The 22,873-nt window shown below is 32.7% G+C and overlaps 1 protein-coding gene across 1 annotated transcript; it reads left to right on the top strand.

The window, feature by feature from the left end:
* The first annotated feature begins 1,729 nt into the window (after positions 1–1,729).
* On the top strand, positions 1,730–17,557 carry RabX5 (RAS oncogene family member RabX5). Its single transcript, XM_089234737.1, has 12 exons — positions 1,730–1,777; positions 1,906–1,999; positions 3,109–3,209; positions 4,307–4,402; positions 7,435–7,526; positions 7,650–7,715; positions 8,481–8,582; positions 8,741–8,805; positions 9,221–9,351; positions 10,483–10,573; positions 11,277–11,387; positions 12,517–17,557. The coding sequence occupies exons 3-12, from the start codon at positions 3,207–3,209 to the stop codon at positions 12,573–12,575; spliced, it is 816 nt and encodes a 271-aa protein (XP_089090863.1). The 5' UTR covers positions 1,730–1,777; positions 1,906–1,999; positions 3,109–3,206; the 3' UTR covers positions 12,576–17,557.
* The last annotated feature ends 5,316 nt before the right edge of the window (positions 17,558–22,873 follow it).

The following is a 22,873-nucleotide window of genomic DNA, read 5'->3' as shown; positions in this document are numbered from 1 at the left end:
CGAAAATCACGAAAATTATACGCATGGAAGACCACGAGAATAACTAAAATTTTGTTCTGGAAAGATCACGGGAATCACGAAAGTGATGTTCTGGGATTACAAGGAAGCTTTGAAAATTGTTGCGTAAAGACCACGCCGATTGACGAAAATTATGTTCCCGGAAGACCATGAGAATTACGAAAGTAATGTTCAGGGGAATACCATGGGAATCGTCAAAATTGTTCCAAGAGTTGCTCCTAAATTGTTCGAAGAGAGAATTGTTCCTGAGTGAAGACCATGGTAATCGTGGAAAATGCTGCTAGAAGTCCACGTGACTGACGAAAATTATGTTCCGGGAAGACCATGAGAATGGGGCCATTCAGGTATTACGTCAGCATCTATGGGGGAGAGGGGGAGGTGGGGGTTCCGATTTGCTGACTTTTGATGACCGGGGGGGTGTTTGGATAATGCTTACGTCATCAACCACCCTTTTTGAAATATGAAATATTTTTAATGGCATCTTACTCGGTGCGCCGAAAACGAGAAAAACCTTTCGATAGTTTGTGGGCACTTGAAGTAACATTCCCCCCCCCCCATTAATAAGTACCCTACAGTTACCACTTTAGTGATCTCTAAATGTTTCGCGGATCCAAGTGATCTGGAAATGTGTCCAGGTCGCTTAAGTGCTCTGGAACTGTGTCACACATCATTCAAGTGATCCGTAATTATATGCCGTGGATAATAAATAATCTGAGAATTGAACACTTAAATAATCTGAGAATGTGCCGCGGGTAACGTGAGTGATGTAGAACCTCACTGGGGGCCACTTAAGTGCTCTAAAACTGCGTCACGTGTCACTCAAGGAATCTCTAAATGTGTTACATTTCGCTTAAGTGTTCTGAAACTGTGTCCCGGGTCATTTAAGTGATCTGCAAATGTGCCACGGGCCGCTTAAATGCTCTGGAATTGTACCACGAGGCACTTAAGCGATCTGTAAATGTGCCACTTAGTTCATTTTACAAAATTTGGTTTGAGGAGGGCAGGCCGCATCAGATAACCCCCAGGGCCATACTTGGTCCGCGGGCCAAGGGCCTTTATGCGATTTATCGTTATATGGCTTAGAGGGTGGGCGCAATGAATTTATTAAAGATAAATTTGATTATAACATATATAAAGGTATTTTCTTCCGAAATGTAAACTAAAAAAAATAAATTTTTGATCGTCGGGGGGGTGGGGGGGGAAGGCATGATGCTACACCCCCCCCCCCCCTCCGTGTACGTCTTTGATCCCACCAATAATATGCGTTAGGATTCTCATGGGCAGAGAGCTAAAGCCGGGTTTTCCTAGGAGTAGAATTTTTGCGCCGTGTGCAGCGTGAAAACGCTGATTGGTAAAAAACTTGAAATTAAGGTTTTTTTTGTCGAATCAGCGTTTTCACGCTACACGCGCTGTAGAAACCTGCTAATAGGAAAACCCTGCTTTACGTAATACTTGAATGACCCCAATGACAAAAATGATGTTTCTGGGAAACCACGATACTGACGAAAAGTTACGTTAATAGGAGACCACGAAATCAATCATCAAAATTGTATTCGGGGAAGAGAATCGTGAAAATTATGCTTTGGGAAGACCACGAGAATCGCGAAATGATGATCCTGAAACACAAAGGGAATCGCGGAAATGGCATGCGTTCATCATAAACGTCACGTGGAAAACTTTTGCGAAAGAAGTGAACAACTCTGCCACTCGCATTCATTCTGTTTGTTTACCTTGAGTTTGACCAGGAGCGTTTTAAATTGTGAGTTCAATATCCCATAAGGGGTATTTGCATTGGTGAAATTAATGAAGTAATGACTGCATGCAAATCTCGATACAAAACTTATAAACTAATGAATTTTATAATGAGTTTTATTCATTACTTTTCAGGCAACCATGTGTTAATCACCATCGCTACTACAGCACTTCGTTCATTGCAAATACCCGGAATTCATAGTCATCTCACCATCACGCCAAACAGCAAGTTAGTTTTTAACGTTTTTTACTGTTATGATGTTGTAATAATTACCATAGTGCATGTAAATATCATTGGAATGATGACGCAACCAAATTAACCCATCGTATATTATGTATATTCAACATTGAAAAAATGGTAAGATTGAGCAATACGCTCTACTACTTTCTAGCCGATTGTACGAAAGTGGCCACAAAGTGACTATTTTTTGTGACAGTTGTGCAAGAGTGACAATCTAGTGTTGTTTGCTAGTAAACTGGTCATAATAGTGACTGAGTGACCAGTTTACTGGCAATTGTGTGAGAGTGACAATTTCGTGACTGATCAGTGAAGGTTTCTGTTGCATTTGTGTGAGACAATTATTGTCAAATGGTGGCTTTTTTTTATTGGTGAAATTAACCATTGTCAAAAAATATTATTGCATTACAGTAGACTCTGTGATGGGCAGCATGGGTAATCTTGAGGAAGGAGGGAGAGGGCTGCAAAATCTCTCCCCTCCCCCCAACAAATACCCGGACTCCTAGTGATAGCTGTTTTATGTATTGCTTTTTATGAGATAATAGGTAATTATGTAACTATTATCTTACTATTTACATACAACTACTTTCGTTAATAGGTAATTATGTAACTATTATCTTACTATTTACATACAACTACTTTCGTTAATAGGTAATTATGTAACTATTATCTTACTATTTACATACAACTACTTTCGTATATGCACATTGTAAACATTCACTTTGTGAAATTTCTAACTAATCTGTACATATCGAAACATGTTGTGTGTGTATCTATATATGTTGCCAGAATTGTGTTTATTTTGTGTTTTTGCTGGTGCTGGTGCACTTAGATGAGACAACCATAGTTTTTTATTGGCAGTATATTTATATTTCATCATAATTATTGGTTTCTTATTGGGTTGCCATATTTTTGATATAGTTTCGATACATATTTGACATCTGTATTTCTTATGGGCATCTTTTTTCAGCCAACTCGTTGGGCATTTTGTCTGTTCTGGCCTTTGTATTTCTTGTACCATTGATATTTTCTTGCTCAACAAATATTACGCAATCATGATGTGAATATTTACCAATTTGACTTTTTATTGTGTTTTGCAGAACCTGAAGTTGTTGATCCTGTTTTGAGGATTTTTTCTACTATCAAAAAGCTGCTGATTTCATGTGCATTTTGAAGTTAACCTACATCGCCAATAAATATGGTAAAAACATTTGTAAATTGGTTGGTTTTTTTTTTTTGCGAAAAACAAACACAAAATATATATAAAAAGACAGAAAAAAAAACACATGGAAAGGACAAGACAAACACGGTAATCATACTGGGCCCCAAGGGGCATAACATTCCAGGGCCACAACTGGGGGGAGGGCAGGCGGGTCTGATGCCCGGGGTGCTACCAGAATGGGGTGCCAAATTCACCCTTTAACTGCTTCTACATTACAAGCGGCACCAAAATGCCGGCTTGTCCCGGGTGACAAAATATCTAGTGGTCCTGTAACATCCTTCCTGGCAGCCCTATGAATTAAATTATTATACTTCGTCACCATTTTCCAAGTACCGTATGTTATATAATAAGATATAAATATTTCAAAAATGTATGCACTGTAAAAATTTGAATTATGAGAACTGAAAGTGTTGAATTACGATATTTCTTGTATAAATAATGAGTCTATGGAATAAATATACATTTTTGTTTCACAATACTATTTGTGTATATATATGTAAATACATATATAAATGCATAATTTTTTTAATTTCAATCGATTGTTTCCGAACTCAAATCATTGTAATCAATAAAAATTTTATTACTAGTCTGAAATAGGCTATATCTTTCTGTATGTGAAAGGGAAAAATAATTAAATTTAAAAACACAAATCATCAAAAAATAATTCAATAGTTCGTAATGCTCATTATATATTTGCAATGGGAGCAGTTTAAGGACCAAAAAAATCATGAAGTATTGGAGAAATGAAGAAAAATGCTGTTGGAATTATCCCGTTATAACTTGTCATTCTTGACAACCCATGAGTTAATTAAACCTATTTCAGTTAAAAATATAACTAATTAAATTTCTTAACATATAACACATTTGAAAATTGCAAAATCGTTATAGCATAAATAGTGCTCAACTTTCTTATGTTGAATTTTCTTGATCCATTTCACAATAATTTATCAAACGTATTAGTTTTCTGGGTCATTTTAGTTATATTTTTGTGTGCTTAATTATTTAGTTTGAGTTGATTCGTTTTATTTGGGATTTTATTTTTCTATGTCTCAAATATTTATTCAATCAAATTACAGAAGATGCTAAAAATCCGTCCAACATCCAGTGATGTATTGCATACTGTGTTTGGAGGAAGAGCAGATGATGACTGTATGATCACTAGCCTTCCTAAAGTGAGTATATCTCTTTCTTTGTTTGGATATGGTAAATATTTTTAATTTCCTTAGCATTTTTCCAAATGCATGTGGTACATATTTTCTTTGGTTCCGGCATAATTCCTATATACTCAATGTATTTTGAACCTGCCTACTTTTTAGATGCACCTGCCTACAACGATAAATTTGGCTTTAAAAAGCTCGTAGTACATTATATCCTTGAAAAAGTCACTCAGCAGAGAGCAGGCAGACCTACAACACCGGTACTAACACATCACACATTTCCATCTTTACTTCAGAAAATGGAAGACAGATGGCAGCATGAACAAGAAACAAGCACAACTCGACAACATAAATACGTTAGGGCCACATATATTAGAACACGCATTCTGGCATGTGCCGATTCATTAGAAATTCTGTAGAGGAATGTGTACAATGTGCATGTCTGGTAAAGTAGCAGTAGTACATTATATCCTGATTGTATGGAGAAATCAGCAGTCAAGTTAGGTGCCAAACAGCTGTGCCAGGAGTTAGAACTGTGATTGTCTATTTTTTTGGTGGCTTTTCCACCGTTACTTTTTTGGTGGCTTTTCCACCGTTACTTTTTTCTACTCTTCCCAGTCACATGGGTGGTGTTGTTGGTGCTTTTTTGTTGTCTCATTTCAACTTAAATTTGATCTGATTCTGAATTAATTTATCAAAAAGGATATTTGAAGTTCTTAAAAAAATAATTTAGTTTATAAAACTTTAAATGTGTGTTAAAAACCTTAACTGTCAGAGTATACTATCATAAAATTAAATAAAATTGTATTTTATAAGCTTGTATTTGTAAGAGGAATTAATAATCTCAATAAAATTAGTTGGCACAACATACATTATATTACATGCGCACGTTATACGTACATAAACATTGGATGTGCAAATGCTCAAACTCTGTCTGCAATGATAGCCTGTTTATAACAATATTTTTCTAGGTCTCTACAGTATTGTTATAGACAAGTTTTACTGTATAGTTTTCTGAATCTGCTTTACAGCCTTATTTAATAGTTTCGGCATAATTAAAGCTTTGAATCTGTAATGGTGCAGCGTAGAACATTGGAATGCAATACACGGAATATCTTTTACAATAATTTTCAATCTCAGGAAGATCCCAGCCTAGTTTATTTTTCTTTTCGTGGAAGACTCAGAATGTCAAGTGAAAAAAACAAATAAAACCACGTAAAATTATTGCTTGTAATTAATGTTATAAACCATGTTAATGGCTGATTACACATATCAGAAAGATTAAGACATTCTAATGTCTATTGATAGCAAACCATAAATTTTTAATTGAATATGAAATTGGAAAGGAAATGGAAAATGCAAAACTTTGAATTTCAAGTGACTCTCTCGCTGCTTTGAATGACCAATGTCAGAGCTCAGTACCAGCTTGTGTTTGAGAAACACTGGTATGGTACATTCTACAACAGGAGTCTAACTTTCCAGATTTTTTTGTAAGGTGGGGAGAGTACATTATAAATTTCATGAACCTTGTGATCACCAAGTTATACTACAGTGTTTAGAATTAGCTTTAGGTGCTACTTAGAAATTTGGAAAGCAACCAGTGAGTAGGATATACAGTGTATCACAAAATAAGAAATTAAAATTTTTATACGCGGTCCTCCTCCCTTCTAACTTCCAATTAGAAAGTTGTTGCCCTGTTTCCCCTGAGGCGAGCAAAAAAAATTTCACGTTTCTAAGTGCAATAGTGGCTGAAACATTTCAGTCCAAAAATCGGAGAAAAGTTGGGAAAGACAGCATAGAGGAGGCTCTCTCAGTTTCTCCAGCATAGATGAGGAAAGAAGTGTTACCCGTTAGTTTTTGCTGTTTTTTCATAACTTTTTTCCAATTTTTGAATTGAAATGTCTTGGTGAATATTGCACTTAGAAATTGAATTTTTTTTTCTGTTGGCCCCAGGAGAGACAGGACAACAACTTTCTAATTAGAAGTTAGAAAAAAGGGGATCGTATAAAAATTTAGATTTTTTTATTTTGTGACACTGTATTTCCACTCTCAAAACTAGTACAGGGTAATTTTTGAATGCCTTTCAGTACAGTGATACCTCGGTTTTCATTGATAATTAATCCATTTGAAAACAATTGGCGAAATCCGAAACTATTATTAACTAACTTATTTTCATATGAATCAATGTAAATGCAATTAATTCATTCTAGACTCACCAAATTAATACCAAAAGCACATTTTTGCCAATGCGTCTCTTGAATTTTTCAAACCAGCCTCTGCTGGCCTTAATATCATTAAGTACACTAGCACTTGTCCGGTTTCTGCGGTTCCCAACTTCGAGACGTGAATGCGAGCTGATCTCTCCATTAAAAAGTCTCGCCACAGAGCGCAACAGGCCTACGATGGTGCATATACTCAATCATTATACTTCACTCACAATTTGAAATACAGATGGCAAGCACTGAAAAATCAGACAACACTAGATATGCACTTAGACTGTTAGTACTCATACTTTGTTCTAGACTCTGCCACGAAGCTGTGGTGGAAGAGATCTCAGCAACGGAATAAGTCTGGTGACAGAGTCCTGGTGGTCATTCATTTATGTTTATCTTTGTGTGCTGTCGACTTTATTGAAGTTTTTATTTAATTTAATCACCTTTTAATATTTGGCTGCTGTTTTTTCCTTTAAAATCTGCTGGCCACAGCAGAGAGCTCTGCAGACCATATGTTCACCCTTGCTCTACATAGGAGTTAATAGGTCTATATTTAGTTTTTTAAATTTTTCCCCAAAATAAAAATTTTACCACAACACACATTTTTATTGATATTTTTATTTCAATGAAACTGTTTCTCTGTAACAAAAAGTTTAAAAAAAGAAATATTTGACAGAGCCAAGCGATTTCATTATATGAATACTTAACTGTGTAAATATGAGAGAAATGTTACTTTGCTTGCATAATACGAAATTAAATACTCTATAACAAATATATATATATTCCCTTTTTTTTTAATTGAAATTTTACATGCCTTTTTTTAAACATATATAGCCTTACAAGTTCACAGCCACTCCATATGAGACTAATGATTTTGATCCAGCAGTTAGGGAGGCATCCATAGTTGATAAAGACTTTCATAGTTGGTGAGAATTTGAAATTCTTTTAAAATATTTTTGAATGATAATTTTTGTTTTGAAGAAAAGAATTTTGTTTCTTCTCTTAAGAAGAATTAAAAGAACCTATTTATTTAAACTTTCTACACACAGTATGCGAGTTGCTAAAGTCATAGTTGTTGGTGATGTTGCAGTGGGGAAGACCTGCCTTGTGAAAAGGTTAGTTATGTTTTATAATTGCAACATAGATTAAAAAGAAATATTTTGATAACCTTACAAATTTTATTTTTCTTAAGATATGTCTACATATGCCTACTCAGTTTGACTATAGGGGGTAATGAATGAACACCCCTGACTTTTTCTTTTCTTTTTTTCTCTTCATTTTCTATTCATACACAGAGTGGTTGCACCTGTAGCATCACTTGGTTTCCACCACACGAGTTGTGGGAGGCACAAGGCAAGTCTCTTTCAAGGTCGACCACGATTCAATCTGAGTTTGACATTTGTCTACTGCCTGTGTTGCTTTTCTCTAAAGTATGTCATGACATCTTGTACACATTGATGGGAAAGTTTAAAAAACCACTCAAGGACTAGACATAGCATGTTGATATGAGACGAGCCTTAGAAAGAACCATTTTTGAACATTTTCGGATATTAAAAGGCGTTTTTTACCCTGAAACAAATTTATCACAAAAATGATTTCAAGTGGATTAGATTTTTATAAAGTTTTTTCAGGTGGATTAATACACCTGTTTCAATATTATGTTCAATATTATGCTGGTTTTCAAATAAAGAAATTATAAAAGTTTTTTTATTTGTGTATAAACTTGAATGTACAGTATCAAAGACTAAATCAAATTACAAAAAAAAAAAAACATGGGCAGATTTTTTTGAAGAAAAACAAAACCTACAATTAATGTAAATCTAATGTGTGGAGAAAATGTTAGGAAGAACATTTTTAAACTTCTTTTTTTATCAATGTAGGTTTTGCCACAACACCTATGATATGGAGTACAAAGGGACTCTTGGTGTTGATTTTGAAGTGCGGAGGTTTGACATCCTGAACGCACCTTTCAGTCTTCAATTGTAAGTTCATTGTGGCATCAACTTTTTTCTTATTATGCATTATTGAAACCATATTGTAACTTAAGTTACTTCAGAGTGTTATGTAAAGTTTTCAATTTCATTATTTTCCTGATTCATTCATTGAATATTTTTTACATATTATTTCCTTTATTACACAGATGGGACACTGCCGGTCAAGAAAGATTTAAGAGCATAGCTTCATCTTATTATAGAGGAGCTCATGGTGAGTTTGTATACCAAATCTGAAAGGGACCGTTATTTTCAATCGTATACGTATATTGCAACTAGTGTCTGACCAGTTAATGAACTTGCAAAGTAGTCAAAGTCTAAAGCATATTTTGGCAAGGTCATTCACAATCTGGCCAGACTTCTCAAATTGTCTTCTCACATATACGTTAACTTTCTAGTGAGAAGTTTATAAATGAAATAATTATTCTTTTAATGGTAGGAAAAATATGTTATAAAATATTTTTATAATATTAGACATGTACATTTTTCATTGATTTGGCAAGAATAACTGGCAGAAATAACTTTTTTATGTGACATATCTTGTTGCCAATAATCTATCTTTTTTTTATCAAACTATTTTTTTTATGTAATACTTATGTATTTTTTAATGAATAATTCTTCTCTTGCAGCCATAGTGCTAACATTTGATGTCTCAAGAATGTATTCTTTACAAGCCATACCTCAATGGTTGGAAGAAACAATGCAATATAACGAAGGTGATCCTTTGCTTTTCATGGTCGGAACAAAGTTAGACATTCCAGTGAGTTTTTCTTTTCAGGAGTTTATTTGAATTATCAGGATATTCTGAAGAAATCTGTAGACATTTTACTATTTACCTTGCTGTTAATTCTTCTCATTTTATGTAGGTCTTAAATTTTCAGATAAAAAAATATTTTAATTATAAAATTGTGTTCCTATATTTTTCCTCTTTTTTTTCTTTCTCTTGTGCACACACTGAAGCATGTCTTGTAAAACGACCATTCTGACAATATAAATATTAGGGCAACACATACACTTAGAACATATATTTTGGCATGTACCAATTGACTATCACTAGCTTTGTCATCTGCTCATATGGAGCCGCTGTTATAAAGATGATGGGATGCTCAAGCATCATCACTCCCTTAGAGAATTCCATTACAGTGGATCCCGCTTAGACCATTTTTCCACTCAGTACAACTTATTTTCAAACCCTTAGGTCAGGATTACATTATAAAAGTTTGGTAAAAGTCCTTTTGTAAAACTTGAAAAATGCAACCGATAAGCATATAAGTTACAGCAGATAAGCAAATGCAACCAGTAGGCTTATTGGTTGTTTTTTTCCAAGTTTTGTAAAAGATCTTTTATCAAGCTTTTATAGTGTAATCCCAGCCTGACTAATTTCCATTGGTATTTCCCATTTAAAGTGTTTTCGCGTACAATGTTTATTCATGACAGTTTTTTTTTAAAATCTTATAAGTGGGATCCATTGTATATTCAGTCAGTCAATCCTATATTTATCGCAACATATAATAAAAATAACTATTTTTAATATTGATCCCCAAATTAATGAGAAGTTGTTTATGTGAGCTGCGAGCTCATTAAAAAAAGTTCAGAAGATTCTACTTTGATAAGGACTTATTATAATGCAGTAATAATTCTTTGATAGAAATGTCCCACTGCATTAAATCGAAAAAAGACATTTTTTCCTGTTACAACCATGATCATGAATTTTGATGCTGGTAAAGGGGAAAATGATTTTTTTTAATTTAATGTTTCTTTAATTTTATTTTAATGCAAATGATTTATTTAAATGTGCATATCATCAAAAAGAACAAATTTTCCATCAGTTCACAGAAAACAAATTTTTGTCCATTTCTCATTTATTTCAAATTGAAATTTTTTGTTCTAGAGCCCTTCAAAGTATGCATTGATAGAAAGAGATGCAATTAATATGGCTTTAGCACTGAAGGCTGAGTATTGGGCAGTTTCTTCGAAAAGTGGTAAATTGTGATTTTATGTCTTTTTTTTTTAATAATTAAAACAGAAATTACGTCTAAGAAAAATTACAAAAGTTGAGACTATACTTAATATCATTGAGATCTGCTGTGTGTACATTTTGCCAGTAAACAACTGATTATTCTCATTATTAGAATGAAAATAAATTTTGCAAAAAAAAAAGAGAATGACTCAAATATATATTCTCACATTTTTCTATCAAAAATGTTATTGTTTATAAGTTTGTGAACAATTAAATGATAAAAGTTATGTTCCTTCCTTCCCCTTGAGAAGACCCCCCCCCCCCCCATGAAGAATTTTATGTTATGATAAAGCCATTAAAAAAAAAATTTACTTTTATTAGTAATTTTGAATGAGATAATTTATGATAATCATTTCGTAAATCATCATCTTTTATCTTTGAAAAGTTTATGAAAGCAATCATGATTTGTACTGTGCGTGTCAGCATACCATGGGTACACCCCCCCCCCCCCCAATGTGTACTAGAGGTACAGAAAAAATTAAAATAATTACAATGCTTAGATACAATCATGATAGTGATTGGTTTTGGTTGGAGTTGATTTGTTGACCACAATCACATTATTGAGATTTGTTTGTATTATATAATGCATGAATGATCATTAAGTTCCTTTTTATTTTTCTAAGATAAATAAAAGATAGATAGGAAAGTAACGCTATTTGTTTCAGGTGAAAATGTTCATGACTTCTTCTGTAGAGTGGCAGCTCTAACCTTCACCAAGGCAGTATTGAAGGAGCTTGAAGTTGGACCTCCTAAAAGAGAAATCAGTGATTTTGCCAGTATGCTATACATTTTATTTGGAGTCAGAGAGAGTAAATGTTATATCAAGATGTAAAATGTATATGTGCCTAAGACAGTGGAATTTTGGCTGGCATTGTTGAAAAGAAACTTTAACTATATATCTAGGATAATTGTGTGGTTGAACTTGCTTATAACAATTTCAGATATTACGAATTTTCACATATAATTAAGTTTTTTCATTTTCCTTTAATTTTGTATTGCTTATCTATGCTCATTAAGTCAGTAAACTTGTACAAAGTTCATGTATAACAAATATTTTCAATGTTTTTTTTCTGACTGACTGACGGGTTATAAACAATTCTGACTAATATTCTTTTGATATAAGTAATCTCTAATTTTTTAAGAAGGATAAACATTTAATTTGGGTATAAATCTCAACTATGTTGTTATACGAGTAATATCTGTTTTGTTACTTAATCTCTTTGAGCTAGAATAATTGTTTCAAACCATACAGTCTTAAATAATGAAAGTCGTGAAGTCACAGTCCAATTTTACATCTTCCTGGATAAGCAAGGATGTCAAATTAGAACATATAAAATAATTTCACTTCTCTGGTAGTGGCTTCTTATTACATTGTGGTACATTTCAGTAGATACATACAACATATTCATAAAGTTGAGCTAGGATGTCAACATGGTGAGTGATTTAACAATAACCTGTCGATTCTATTAAAAGGGCAAATTGAATTTTCATTTACTGATTTCAAATATGACAAGTCTTCTCAACACTTCTTTCTTACTTTAGAAAACACAGATGCGGTCTCTGACCTCTTATGTGCCACTGGGTGCACATGAATTATTTCTCTCTAGGAACTGGGTTCAGATATCTATTTTTAGTCCAACAGCTTCTTTATTTTCACATCAAATTGATAGTTGTCTTCACTGGGGAGAATGCTTGCGATCACAGGGCATTGAGCCACTGCTATAAATCTTACACTGACATTAATTTTCTAATACACCCCAGCCTCATGTAATGTAACTGTGTTGCTATTGCATCAGTATGAGGTTGTGAATGATTCTATTTGTATCTCATGTATGTTAAGGTAAGTTGAATCTGGAGACACATTTTCTTGGCTGTTCTTGTAATTTGTAATTTTGTCTTCTTCAGGTTTGTCAAATCAAAACAAGGAAAAGAAGAAAAGCTGTAGACCTGCATGCTCAAGATAAATCTGTCTGGAAATTTTTTTGCATTCATAAAAATGATTACTGCTTTTAGCATTTCGCCAATGATCTCTCTATCAGAGCCTTTTAGTTTGTTTTTTTTAATAATAAAATTAAATAATTTTGCAAGCATAATTAGCTTAATGTTATTTTCGTATAAATATTTATTCTATTTCATACCTAAACTTCAGGGTATTATATTTATTTAAAATAATTATTGCAAAAAAGTTTTTAATTTCAGTTATCAAAAGATTAGAGATACAAAATTGGTTATTTTTCTTGTAGTTCTAGCTAGTCAAATTATGAGTGTATATATACATGTTTGTGCATGCAATTGCATGTATTTGAACTGTGACTCATGTTATTAATTGTTACATGATTTTGTATGGACACAAATGCTTGTTATCAAGGATAGTTTTTTATTGTATGTCAGGAATTTTTAGTCTCTCAGCAGAGTGACTATACTCTGTTATCTTTATTCGATTTAAGTTGACTGTAGAGAGTCACCGGTCACAATATGAATACATGTTTATTTGGGTTAATTGAATCGTGCATTTAGATGAGAATACTTACAATAGGCAAATTTTTTTTTTAAGACTGTGATGCCAAAAAAAATTCGGGAAAGCCTGTGATGGTAATGATTGAAGTTGACTAAAGGATCTGTTTTCTAATTTCATTAGTCATAAAATTTATTCGATTTCAATTATTTTACTTGATGTAGAAAATGCTCATGACCCTTTACTATTACTTGACTAACCAGGTTTTTAACATGCAGTCTTCTCACCCATAAAAAGCTTTGTCCGTTGCATTCTGAATTTGACCAGTGTAAAGATTCCTTGCATTTGTTTTTAATGGTATCATTTATTTTCATTATTATAGGGATTAGTTGTGAACACACGTTTGTGTAAATGTTTGTCTAAATGTCAAAAAAAAATTGTATTATATGTATTTATATACTAGTACATTCAGAAAAGTTTCAAAACTCTTTTCCATTGAAAAAGAAAGAGCTATCGAAAATTCTTGTTCATGTGGAAATTTCTCTGGAAATAGCGATCATGTATAACTTGTACGTTTTTTGCCAGTGTTTAAACAAAGATGAAAATACATGTTGTGCAAGTATTTTTTGCCATGTCCTTCAATGTCTCTGTCAGATGCACTGCTTCGGAACTTGTTAAGTGTTGCCCCTTAAAAAAATTCTTTATTTGAAAAAAAGGGGGAATATGATAGGATAATCAGCTGGTTGTAGAATAACTGAAATGTTATGTTCTGAAAGGTGACGGTTCTCAAGTTTTAAAGGAATGCGTTGAGCAGAGACAAAGATACCACTACTGAACCATGCATGCACCTTGTAAAAATTATTTTTGGTTACTGGAGGATGTAGCAAAAAAAAAGTTTTGCAATCTGCATTTTTATCTTTGTATTAGCCCTGATAAAGATGCATAATTTTACAGGGTAGCTACATGAAAATTACAACCTATAACAGATATATGCGTCCTGTAAATAAGTATTATTTGAAGCAATTCTTTTTCTCTTAATAAGAAATGTGGTTCCCAAACTGTGTTCTGTCAAAAATTTCTTGGTGCTGCATAAACAGATTTGTGATTGAGCGTCATTTTTTTTTTCAACCTCAATGCATTTGTATTGAATAAACTACTTTACATTTTTTCTACTATGAGCCACATTAAATATTTTATTTTTATGTTTACCTCAGTTATTAGTGTGCAAAGATAAAACAACTGAATTTAAGCTGGTAATTTTTCATATGCAACTTTAAGTCTGAAATAATTTGTAGTTTTATTATTTTCGAACACTCTTTGTAGTACTCATGGTATGCAAACGCTCTCCACATGTGCAGTTGTGTATGAGTAGGCCTATAGGATTTGCATACCATTGTCTATGTCTAATTATGTATCACTTTGGTATATTAAAATCTTATAAGTTTGGTCAAAAAATTCACTCTGCGATGAATTTTTTTCCAAAAGTGTTCAGTGATGTAAAATGTTTGGGAACCAATGTACTAGTATTTATGTTGTATGTAAAAACTCTCTTAAGTGACATTTGCCATGTGGATTCAATCATTTGAATTCACTAATTCTAAACTGCTAATTTTTTTTTTTTTTAATTTTGGAGTAAAAGATACCCATTCATATACCTAATGCATATTAGAGTTTTTTTTCCAATTCTGATGGTGTATGTATGACTGGTGATGATTTTTTTACTTTCCATTCATGAGCAAAATCTACAAAATAGTTTCGATTTATTATCTTTTCTAACAGTTGGGTGAATGATTTTACTGTTCAACAAAATTGTTTGTCTGCAAAAAAAATTAATAAATCTGATGATCTATGCAGGTGGATATAATTGATTGATCTGTTATATTGCAAAATACAATAGTAAGAAACATGATAAACAAATTTGGCCAGTGGATTATAAATCTGTATATTTATGGAATTTTTTTTAATGAATAGATATTGAATCTATTGCATGTACTGATGTATGTATATTAGATCTAAGATAAGTCAAGCTATATATTACTCTTCTGTAATCATCATGCGTTTTCATGTACCTGACACCGAACCATCATTAGCAAAACAGAGCAACTTTGTATTTTCATATTTGTACAATGTATGTATTCCTTCGATATTTTCAGCACACATATATCATTCATATATACATACACATTGACATTCACTCAAGTTTTTTGCTCAGCTGTGGAAGTACTTTTTCTTATATGTTGAATGAGAAGTGATACTGTGTTATCTGCCGAATAATTTGTGCATTTTTCTCATAGTCCTGTTTTATTATCTTTGTTCCATGTGCTTAATGAATAATACAAATGTGTTTTGTGTGTTATGAAGGAAATCCTTCTTCATAGAAGTAGCAGCTTGATTAGTTGTGCTGTGAATTTTGGTCACAAGTGATTTATTGTGATGCATTTAAGTAAGAACTATGTAGACATTCTGATCATTCTGATAGTGTCATATCATAGTGTGGTAGGCAAGTTAATTTTGATGGGCTTCAAGACAGGATGTCATCATTTTTTATTAAACTTACTGATGGACTCGATCAATTTCATATGGAACCACAAAATCTATCTATCACTACTTCTGACTCAATCAATACACCTTTTGAGCCTATTTCAAAACAGTTCATGAGCATCTTGATCACAGAGTAATACAATATTACAATATTTCCGCATTAAAATAGTTAACACTGTAAATCATACTCATAAGTCACTTTAGTTTAATACCAAGGATGTTTTCTCAGGAATTATAATCATCATCCTTATTTATAAAGTGACCAGATTTCATGGTTTGAAAGACCTGTCCTGGGAGAATGTAATACTGGGTGGGTGAAAAATCCATGCCACATTTTAAAAATTAATTTAAACAATCGATTGACATAAAATATGGTTTGCACTTTATGCCAATACATACTCATCATGGTTCAGAAGTTTTTTGGATAAATTTAAAACAAAATTTCAAAACTTTATACACTTACAGATGATATTGTTTCACAAAGAACTCGAATTAACATATAAAATGTGACACAAACAGTGCATGATTAATGTTTATTATCATTTGTGTCACATGAAACTGCTAAATAGCTGTTCTTTGCAGCTTGGACTGCGTCTAAACAACATTAAATTTTAACCTGCATATCTGTGCTAACATAGATAGTGAAAGAAGTCGTGATCACTTTTGTGATTCTTGTTTTCAGTTCTTGATGTTAGTTACACATGAGCATACTTTGTCTATGACATATCTCCCACAAGATTAAATCAGGGGAGGGGAATCAATTCTGGAGACCACACACACACAACATCTAATCTAATCAATGGGAAATTTCTGATTGATCTGTTGTGCTATCTACACTATTTATATTTCATTTTGAGTTATGTAGATTTTTCTTGGTATAGTGCCATCTGTGAGTGAAATTTTGAACTTTTTTCTTGCCCATAAAAAATTCTACACCATTGTAAGTATTTTAGTTTAAACCACACTTTTTTATGTTAACTGGTTGATTTTTTTTGTTATTAATTTTCAAAATGTGTCATGCCACCCTGTGCCCACCCTGTAGAATTTGGTCATAAATATGTAATATTTAGCTTAAGCTTGTGATGTTTGGAAAGAATTGACTGGATGTTCTGGTTTTGTCATATTGATCTGGTAACCCTATTAATTCATTCATAACACTTGCTCAATTAGAAGAGAACCTTATAAAGTACTCATGCTCAAGTTCTGTGAGATAGTGACAGTGATTATACCATTTCATTTCAGAGAATTAAATAGAATGTCTAGAATATTTTTTGGTATGAGGTTCCTAGCATTAGGGGTTAGCGTTTCAGCTTCTAGTTGAAATTGTAGTTTAATTATTAATTTGCTGGCTATTTAGAACCAGTTTGATATTTAACATAACTGTAGTCAGAGGAATACGTGGGGGGGGGGGGGGCCCAAGCCAACCAAAAATTAGGGGAAAATTAATATTTCTTTTAAAGAAAATAAAAATATCAAAAGAAAATATACCCATTATTAACCAATTTCTGTTAATTTAAATGCTTTTTAAAGGGTGGTAACTCGAAATTTCTTGGGAAGAAAATTTTTGTGCCTCCCGTTCCTCCAAAGGTGGATTCTGCATATGCCCCTGACTGGTTAGCTTTATAGTCAGCATAAATGAATGAAACAACCCTCGCTGATACTGAAAGGGGAACTTAATCTTATTTTTGAACAGATTTTTTATGTAGCAAATCAAATATCTACGCAACTGGTAGTTGTAAACCAGCTATAGATTAATGATACCCTTTAGAATGATTTTTATTTGTTTACATGAAATCAGTTGCTTCTCAGCATGTATTTGATGTTACATTTGTTGTGTATTTGTGAATCTTGCAATGCACATCACCTGCTATATGTCACAAATAGCGCGATATGTGATGTGCTGTTTTCTGATCCTTTCGACTATTGTATAGTTATTCTTGTCAATTGTATAACAAAAAAAAAATTTTGTGACAAATTTTAGGCATGTTGAGAAAATTTAAAAAAAAATGTGCTATGAGGTTAATATCACTGTGTATTTCTGCTGTATAGTATATGTTGCTCTTGCTGTTGTTAAAACATTTATTACTTAGATAGTCATTTTTTTTCTTATATAGTATTATATATACATATAGTTTTACATATATATTTATTTATACATATACAATGAGAGTATATCACATTTCTTGCCAGTGCTATGTGGGATGCCCAACCATTGTTATTTATGTTTTTTATTATGTATTTTATAAGCTGTATACCTACCTACAAGATCCTAAATCCTGGAGTAGGAATTTGAGATTTCACAGAATTCAGGTTACTTTCTTATATTTAAACCCTAAAATTTATAGCAGATCCTCGATTAATCAGAGGGAATGGGTCTGGTGTCTCTTCCGATATTGAGAATCTTAGTTAATAGGTATGATGACCCAATGGTTTTTATATCTAGTGGTAGGTGGAAATCCCTTGTTGCTTCCAAGATGAGCATTTTCTCCACTGTTTGAGAAGGAACTTTATTAGTAGAACATACTTTTCTAGTCAACTTTTGTCTTTAAAATACTTTTTTACATGTTGCATGAAGACTTCATGAAATCTCTTTTCACAAATTGATGGAATTCGTCCAGTGCCAATCACTAGTGACTTTGCTAATGAAACATGGCACAATGCTGGCATGTTTCAGAACGCTGAGTTTCATTGATTTTCCGATGAGAAGCAGCTTCAGAAGTAGGTGTTGACTGCTGCTTGCAATTCTAAAATTGTGACTCTTGATCTTGGTCTAATCATGTGTGTCAGTTGATAGAGGCTGCATTAATCGAGGCTCTACTATAATTTGACATTTCTTTATAGATCTGCTTTTATATTTATTCTGTTTTCGAGTTTATTTATCATTCCAATCCGGCTTTCAAAAATTTATATTCAAATATAAATTTGAAAACTTTGATATATTACAAAAATAATTTTTTCAATTTATATTATTTTTACCGATATTTACCACTAAAATTCAGCTGTAATTCAAGACATTTTTGTTTTTAGTCATATACCAATATCTGTTTTATTTTAGTTAACCCTCTCACTGCTGACATTCGGCAGTAAACATGAAATTATCCCATTTCGCACCAATGTGGCATCTTGATGTTCCTTATTAAGGAATGAAAGATTTTGTTTTTCAACCATATGTTTTTACTTTTTTCTTTTCTCATCCGATGAAGAAACTAAAAATCTAAAAAAATCTAGTTATTGAATTGATTTTCTGAGTAAATTAAAAGTAAACATTTTTTTAAGTGAGGGTAAACCCTGGACTAGACTTCACTGAGCTTCTCTCAAGTGAGAGTTTTATTCAAGGCGCTCTCAACATCATGCCCCCCCCCCCGCCTTTTTTCAGGCAAAAGATATTCTCAAACTCTGTACTAAGCTGGAAGTAATACTTTACATATTAACCCTTAAAAAGCGTAGCACCAGATCTCATCGTGTAGACCCCTCTCCCCGGGCCATGCTTGGATAAGCCCATGAATTTATAGGTCCTGGTTTTCTGGGAAGTTCTGCTGGATTCTAAAAATAGTGACAATTTCCCCACCATATTTCACAAAAAAGCTTTATTTCTTTGCACAGAGGCAGATTTAACAATAGGTGCACTGAGTGTGTGCCCTGACTTCTGGAGGGGCCCATGCAAAATCCCAACTTTACAGTGTTTTCTAATTTAAGTGGCCCAATATTTTCTTCTGTGCCCAAGGCCACTGACCTTAATCCCCCCCATTCACACCTATCTGTGGCTCCATTAGTCACCTGTCCTAACTCTTTCCATTTGATTTTCACCTTTGGCCCCTTTAGAATATACCATGACTGGGGGCATATGCCCCAGTTTGAGGAAGCCTCAGAACTCTTTGAAGGCTGAACTGTATGAAACTGTTTCCTCTTTTGTTTTAAATGTCTATCGTAATGTCAAAATTTTCAAAACAATTTTTACATTCCAGTGTAATGATGCAGTACTGATGCATTCCAGTGCAACAATGATGTCATGTGTATGCCTCTTTTTAGATTGAAAGAAAATAAATTTCTGGATGCAGTGAAGGTTTTTCTTCATATCATTAAATGCTTTGATTTTATAGATAGAGTTTAGATAGAATTTTGTGTGTGCTTTCAGTGGTGAATGGACTTAATTAATTCAGTTAGCTAGCATTTTTTTTTAAGTGGGTCAAATCAAGTTACACCACTGTTTTTGCTCATGTTTTTATTTTTGTTTCTGTTACTCAAATGATCAGAACTAAAAGGTAATTGCTATTTTCTCATATTTGGAAACATTTATTTTTACTCAGCTTTCATAATACATCCCACCAACATTTATTATCTCGTATTTTCTCCTCAATTTATTGAATATAGTCAATATAAATAAAGTGATATTCATGAATGGTTATTATACGAACCAGTGAAAGATTATAAAACGATAAGAATTATCAAATGAAATTGTGCCTGAAGTTCAGTGAGAATCAATGTTACACTCAGTGTGTGTTGTCATGTGTGCGTTCTGAACTGGAATTACACATCATATTAAAAATAGTGCAAATATTTTTTAATTTGTACCACTATAATGCGATACCTAAGATGAGAGTTGTGATTACTATATGCACATAATGTACATCAGTGTGAATTTTTTAGGTAATGGCTATAAAAAATGTATAAATCATATTTTTGAAGGTAATGAGTAACATTGACAAAATGTGATGGGATATGAGACAATTATTGTAAAAATGTAAATGCTCAATGTATGATGAAGAACAAGGGGAATGCAATGCCTAACTTGTTAGTATACCATAATTTTTGCTGAAAAAATGAATGGATGTTTCTATATTGGGAAGAAAAAAGTATATTGTGAAAGAGCATGAAATCGTGAAAAGTTATCACTCTCATAATATTTTTTATTTAATTCCCATAACCTATCCCCATAATTATTTTCTTCTAATTTTAAGTTCCTTTTTTAAATTAAAATTTACATGCTTAAATAAATGTGGCAGTGAAAAAGTTTAGGCTTGTATAATTATATGAATATGCATCAACATGAACACCTATGAAGAAAATTCTGTGTATTAGAAATACTGTTATTTCTTAGTTAAAAATATATTCAAACTTTATCACGTCTAAACAAAAATTCAAGAGAACTGATTCCCTTCGGTCCAATACACAGGATGTAAAAGATTGTTGTAACGACAAGGTTTAACTTCATATTTTTTAAAGCAGATTGCACTGAAATTTATGAGAGAAACAGCTACTTTTTTATACATTTACCTTTGTCTACCAAATGTCATATTGCTCGCTGACTTAATAGCATACTAATTATGCTCAAAGCGATGCACTTCTTAGAAAAAAGTATTTTTCTTCCGCAACTTGGAAAAAATGTAAATACATTATATAGCCATCATAATGTAATAGTTGAATCATGATTTGATTCATAAATATTGAATCGGGCAGTTTTCTATGCACTTGTAAATAAATACATTTGCTTAAAAAAATGTTCCCTTTAAATCCCATTATGGGAATCTGACACATATTTCAGCTTTCTGCCCTCACACATGTAAATATACTATTAAGCAATGTCTAAATTTCACGCCATTGTGTCCAAATGATAATAAAAAAAACATATATTCAATGAAAATCAATTGAGAGAATATAATTTTTTTAAAAGTTGATTCGGATGATATTGGTGTGCTTACATGGGAAATGTAAATATTTTTTGGAACTCATCTATATTTGACTTTATTAGGTCGGAATAGTACATGTGGATATACATGTACATCATTAAACTTTCCCAATATTGCTTTATTCATAGAAATTATTAAAGCTACTCAGCTATGAAAAAAGCATTTGCATCTTCTGTTATCATAGTCTATCTCAGTGTGTTCTTTAACCTTTTATTTGACCATGGCCCCCTTGGAAACATTTTCTCCTTGTGTCTCACCCAGAGTTTCCTACTCATCTAGGAATAAGACGCTTTTCAATCATTGGTTTGATTTTTTTTTCCAGTTAATTTATAGTTTAAGAAAAAGTTTTTCAAATAAAGTCAATATCCGGACCCCTGGGCTAGAGTCCAATGAGCCTCCCTCTCTTGGTCCTAGCCCTATTCAGAGTCATCTCAACATTAGTGAGTACACAAAGTGATCTTCTGGAAGAGAGCTCTGTTCTTATCTGAAAACAACAGCTGACATTTATACTCAGAAATTGTAATACCATATCTCATGGTGGCCTCTTATGAACGTGAGCTTCGGATATCCAGATGGACCTATGCATCAAAATGGCCTGTTGGCAGGAGATAGGCTAGACTCAGCTAGATTCTAAAAGTGGTCTCAGTCTTTCCCACCATAACCATGTTTCATTTAAAAGTTTCATTTCTTCACATCTAAACTTTTTTTACAGCTCTGTTTCCCCCTGCTCAACCATCTGCCATAGCTTCCTTTCCATTTGATTTTCATTCATGTCCCCCCCCCCCCTAGAATATCCCAGTACAACAAGGGGATCATATGGCTCCGGTTGAGAACTACTGGTCTAGCTGACTAACATAAAAGTTGATAGGAATGAAAATTTGGTCAACACGTTTAAGTTTATGAATAAATTCATTGACTTCACGTAATCTGTGATGATTTTGACATTACGTAGCTGATCTAGTTTTCGTATCACTCTGAATAAAGTAGTACTTTTAGGCTGGAGAGTTATCTCAGATGTCTATGTTTCTCACTGCAAAATTTCTCTTAAAATGGTGGAAGAATGTCTTCCAAATTGAAAAATTTCATGCTGATGCCAACCATAGCAATTGAATTTTTGTGTGAAGCGAAAAGAAAAAAAAAATCTAGCACAATTCTTCAACATAAAAAACATAATTTTTTTTTCAAATTTTTTGTTCAATGGTTCTTGTCCATTTTTTTTTTAAATGTATGCTGTTTATTTAGTACATAACACTGCCACAATCTTTCAAACTAAAATACTTATTTCTCCTAAAAAAAAAAAGAAAAATATATATTTGCTCATTTTGTTTCCCTTAACAGCTTGCATTCGTAAACAAGAAGATAAAAGTGACAATCGTGCAGGTCCAAGTAATATTCTTTCTAAAAGAAAAATTTACCTTTATACACACTTAGAAACATTACAAATGTAAGAAGTAATGATTATGATGTGTCACATTTAGCTTCTTAAATATATGAAACGAATCAAGACTGTTCACATCTAATTTTTGTGTATGATTTTTATAATATGTTTATTGTATGAAATGATTTTTCTTGGTCATAA

This window comes from Pholcus phalangioides, unplaced genomic scaffold, assembly GCF_987345545.1.
Source record: "Pholcus phalangioides strain wild (caught in Gottingen) unplaced genomic scaffold, Ppha-v1.0 ptg000008l_1, whole genome shotgun sequence".
NCBI lineage: Eukaryota > Metazoa > Arthropoda > Arachnida > Araneae > Pholcidae > Pholcus > Pholcus phalangioides.
The sequence above is the reverse complement of the archived record's forward strand: the minus strand, read 5'-3'. Positions and strand labels throughout refer to the sequence as shown.

What these genes read in the sequence shown, in the direction of transcription:
- RabX5 (XM_089234737.1), top strand. An exon ending in GATAAAGACTTTCATAGTTG is followed by an intron (nt 7,527 to 7,649) that starts GTGAGAATTTGA and finishes TTCTACACACAG; the next exon opens with TATGCGAGTTGCTAAAGTCA. An exon ending in GCACCTTTCAGTCTTCAATT is followed by an intron (nt 8,583 to 8,740) that starts GTAAGTTCATTG and finishes TTTATTACACAG; the next exon opens with ATGGGACACTGCCGGTCAAG.